We start from the raw sequence: 4,509 nt of genomic DNA, 5'->3' as shown, positions 1-4,509 counted from the left end.
CTAATATGATCTAGCTAACAGTAACAAGAATGGACAGCAGCTTTATTTTCAAGGAAACCATGTATATTAACTATGAAATGAAGCATTCAAAGATCTGAACATGTAACCAACTTCTGCAAATGAAAACCAAACACTAATGATTGCATGGCAAAGCAAAGTCAGTGTTTTTGTGGGCAGCAAAGTCATCCTAGTCACAGCTCCTGATCCCACTGAGGGAGAGGTGAAACCACAGATGTTTGTTGGCCCTTTTCTTGAAGCTTTTTCTGTTAACAACCTATCAACTAAATCTGAGCATGAAAAGCTATTTTACTCATCAAAAAAACAAACTAAATAACAAAACAAAATAGCAGATTTTATTCTCAGAATGCAGCAAAGACACATAAAGGTAAACAAAGGAGGTACTGGGCGCTTGAGATGGGCCCAACCCCAAGAGCTACAGCCTCCTAAGAGAGATTTAGAGCTGGTGCAAAGCTGGATTCATCTTTATTGATCAAGAAATGAAGAGTTACATCAAAACTGTCCACAAGGAGAACTTGAAAATGAGCTGACAACAAAACTAATCTATTGCCTAAAAATCGAACTACAAAATGACTACAACAAGACTATGAAATGACTAACTACCAGCTACAAAATGACTAACCACTAGCTACCCAAAATGACTAACTGGCTAACTAGCTAACATCCACTGGCTAACCAAAATGAGGCCCTAAGCCTTCTTATTTATACAAATTGAGGACCCAACAGTCCTCCTAAACTTTAGGGACTCGGCTGCCCAAAACTTGGAGTTAACAGCAGTCCTACTTGACTTGCTTGGCTGCCCTTGTGCTGATTGATTCGGTGGCCCTTGAACTCCGAGCTGATGGTGGATAATTCGAGGTAAGGGCCCATAAATGAAGGGGACACCTTCCTACAAATCCTCTCCCTTGTCTTCCCACGAATTTGGCTGCCAAGTGCTCATTAGGACCTTCAATTTTGTCTCCAAATTGACCAAAAAGGCTACACAAAGCACCCATTAGACTTGTTGGCATAATGACTAACCAAATTCACTCTATTAACATAAATATAATCAAAAACATGCAATAGACTAATGAGAATGGTGGATTAAGTCAAATTAGGAGGTTGAATGAGCCCAAATAATTGTCCATTTTTGGGGCTCATCACCACCCCCCTACTGAAAGTGTTGCTCATCCTCTGAGCAACCAATATCTCTCCTCATCTTTGATGGCCCTGGTGGCTTCTTTGGCTAACATCTCGGTCGATTCCTCCTTTGGCTTCCCTCTTTTCAAACTTCCTGTAGAAACAGTTCGCTGGCTTCCTGTAGAAATAGTCTGCTAACTTCCTGTAGAACCAATTTTCTCTGACTTTGCTTGCTTGGCTGGGGGTGCCTTCTCCTTGAACTGTGCTGCTGCCTGAAAGCTGACGAATCCAACACAAATGGCAAGTCTAATGTATTATAAAAGCACACAAGTACAATGAACTGCCCAAGAATAGATATTGCATGCCAAAGCTGGATGGGAAAAAGTGTTTCCAGGCCTTTAACTGAATCAAATGGCATTCTTAACCTTGGATTTGAACTTTGCTAAGAATTGATAACAGAAGCAGAACAGAACATAAGATAGATCAAGGGCAGAGAAAATATGACTTGCTCACATATCACTGCTATGAATCAGCATTTCCCTTCAATCTGAAATTGCTTCAAAACAGGCCAAAAATGAGAATTCCCAAGTTTTGTTTCAAGCTGCTGTATAACCAGGAGTAGAGCAAAACTTCATACCGAATCACACTTTTAAGAATTCTTTCACATGGAATAGTCTGGCTATTGCAAAAGACCTTGTGAACCCCTTGGAAAGTATTGAAATAAACAAATCTAACTAGAACAACACCAGAACTTTCCAGTTTGTTTCATGGTAGATTCACTTCATGCAAAATCACTGTTTTTCCATTAGTTAACTTTAATTCAAATTTCTGTTCCTAACATGACAATACTTTCCGACTGCGGCAGCTTTCTCTTCTTCATTTGAAGATGTTGAAATAAGTTTTGCTAAACATTTCATATATTTTTCTCCAAGATGTTCTGCTAATTTTCTTTTGTCTCCATCTTGAGACAAGATAAACAACAGTTTCACAGCATAAGCTCGCATTTCAGAGTATGTAGCTTCAAAAAAAGGGAAGCAATACTTGAATTGCTCCTCCCTCTCTTAATTTGTCCTTGCCTCAACAGCCGCTGGTACACAGCAAATGGCATGGAATGCTCGAACAATGCTTCCATGTATTGAAGGTGGTGTCAAATTTATTAAAGATAATAGCTGGTATATGATCTCATCAGATTCCAATAATGCAGCTGTTGTGTCATTTGTTCTTTGGGGCAATGCTGTAGACATAGCAAGGTTTGCATAGGTATTAGCAGCTTTTTCTCTCAAAGCCAATACAGTTGACAGTGGTGTGCATAGAAGGTCCAAGATGGGTCGGACCACCCCATCTTTGATCATTTGTAAAGCATTCTCAGGTAAACTTGAAAGATTCTGAAGTGCCCCAATGGCTGCTAATTTTGACTTCAAATTAGCATTTGAAATCATTTCAAGAAGTGGAAATACAACTCCCTCTTTGAGCAATGCAGCGTTGTTTTGATCTGTTAAACCTATCTCTGACAACTTACTTGCCATAACAATTTTCATTGTGTCAGACCCTTCTCTCAGGTTCTGTATCAAAGGCTTGAAATAGTTCGCCTGTGCCATTTGCACTACATTATGCTCACTGTATGGGAGATTCTCCAGAACTTCGTTTGCATCCTTAGCAGCTTTAGGATTGTCACTATTTGACATTGTTACAAGGAGGATACAACCTTGTACCTTGCCAATCTGTTCACACACAGCCATATCCTTTGAAAGCTCTAAAAGCAATTCCATGGCTTTCATACCCTCTGCAATATCACGTGCAAGTGAATGAACAATAAAATCAATAGCATGATCCACCTCAGCTATTTTCACCTTTCTTCAAGCTCCAAACTTGATGAAGAAAAACTCAGGCTTCTCTGCTCTAGAAGACTCTGCTGTATTTTCCTGTAAAACGTCTTCCTGTAGAATGCTAGCCGGATGCCATAGGATGTCTCTGCGCCTCTGCACGATCTTGGTATGCGGAAGAATTTTGAACATGCCAAAAAAAATCAGCGAAGGATGATAGGTTAATCTGATTGTGGAAGCAGAGGATGTATACTTCAGTTTAACATGATGCAAGTGCAAGTTGACTAACAGTTTATGAATTTCAGCTGAGCGCTCATTAATTTCTGCGTGATTGTTTTGGAGTGAGGTGGCAAAGACGTGTGCTGGCCCATGCAACTGTTGTGCTATCATGAACTGCAGTTGTTAACTGTGTGTTCTCTGCCTGTAATCTCATCCATCAGTTGCACTGGAGTTTAGACTACCCACACTATCCGTGTTTTTTAAATTTCACGTGCATGACTGACCCATGCATGCTGCGTGACTTTCTCGTGAGTGCTAGAGAACTGGGTGTCTTGCTACATTCATGGCTTAATTTCACCATTCCATTCGTTCATGCAATGCTTAGACTAGATTCATGCAATAGATGAACAAGGTTTAGTCACGTACCTGAAGTCAAACGGTTGCTTGTGAAGCTTTTTGCTGCTGCATGCTCATGTTCTGCTGCTGCATGCTTGGATCCTTTGGTTGCATGAGGGCTTGGCTAATGATTTTTGATTTCTTTTCCTTGTGCAGGTGTCCTCTGACCAGATCTAAGCTGCATGCATTTGTTTCCACGTTCAAATCTGCACCTTCAAGCTGCTGCTGCTGCAATGTCACAGAACCAGAACTTGTTTTCGCCATTTCTCCCAAACGGTAAAGCGGATTGATCTGAAACTTGCTGAGCATGTTTCCATCATCATGATGCACCTCCCATAGCAAAATCGTGATCAATGGATGCACGGATTTCAAGAAAAATGGAAAATGGCTGAAGATTTCAGAGATCAATTTCTCGGAAATCGTGCATCGGAATCAGCTGAAACTGCTTGGGTAGGTTACCATCACTCATATGCATGTCCCCATGAAACAGGTTTTGAAACGGATGCACGGTTATGGAGAAAATGCAAAAATGGCTGATGGCGATGGAGGCTTATTTCTTGGAAACTGTGCACCGGAATTGGCTGAAACTGCTCAAGCATGTTGCCATCACCCTTGTACAATTCCCCATAAAACGGTTTGTCAAATGGATGCATGGTTTTCAAGTTATGGCAAAAACAAATTTTGTTCTATGGATTTTTGCCTCAAGGCTTTTTGCAAATGTTTGCATGGAAGGAAAAACTGAGCTTGGGCTGTGATGCAGGTATGGAGATGATGGAGGAGGAGTTGGAAGATTGCATGAGGACTTCTGAACCCTTGAGGAAGCTACCATGTTCGCCAAACCACTTTTTGAAATCCATGTCTAGTTTCCCACAATTTCTACAGGAAGTTCCTGTAGAAGCATAATGAGAAGCACAAGGAGGTGGAAAAAAAATGA

General features: G+C 40.8%; 1 protein-coding gene across 1 annotated transcript; it reads right to left on the bottom strand.

The window, feature by feature from the left end:
* Positions 1-2,198: 2,198 nt before the first annotated feature.
* LOC149167240 (uncharacterized) lies at positions 2,199-2,906 on the bottom strand. Its single transcript, XM_089430420.1, has one exon. It carries the CDS (start codon positions 2,904-2,906, stop codon positions 2,199-2,201), a length of 708 nt encoding a protein of 235 aa, XP_089286546.1.
* Positions 2,907-4,509: the final 1,603 nt, after the last annotated feature.

The sequence above is a fragment of the Pinus tabuliformis genome, chromosome 5_1, assembly GCF_031772625.1.
Source record: "Pinus tabuliformis cultivar Carrire ecotype Pingquan chromosome 5_1, CPIR1, whole genome shotgun sequence".
NCBI classification, from domain to species: domain Eukaryota; kingdom Viridiplantae; phylum Streptophyta; class Pinopsida; order Pinales; family Pinaceae; genus Pinus; species Pinus tabuliformis.
This window is presented reverse-complemented; position numbering and strand designations above follow the sequence as displayed.

Excerpts from the sequence above, each read along its gene's own strand:
- LOC149167240 (XM_089430420.1), bottom strand. The coding sequence starts at position 2,906 with ATGGAATTGCTTTTAGAGCTTTCAAAGGATATGGCTGTGTGTGAACAG.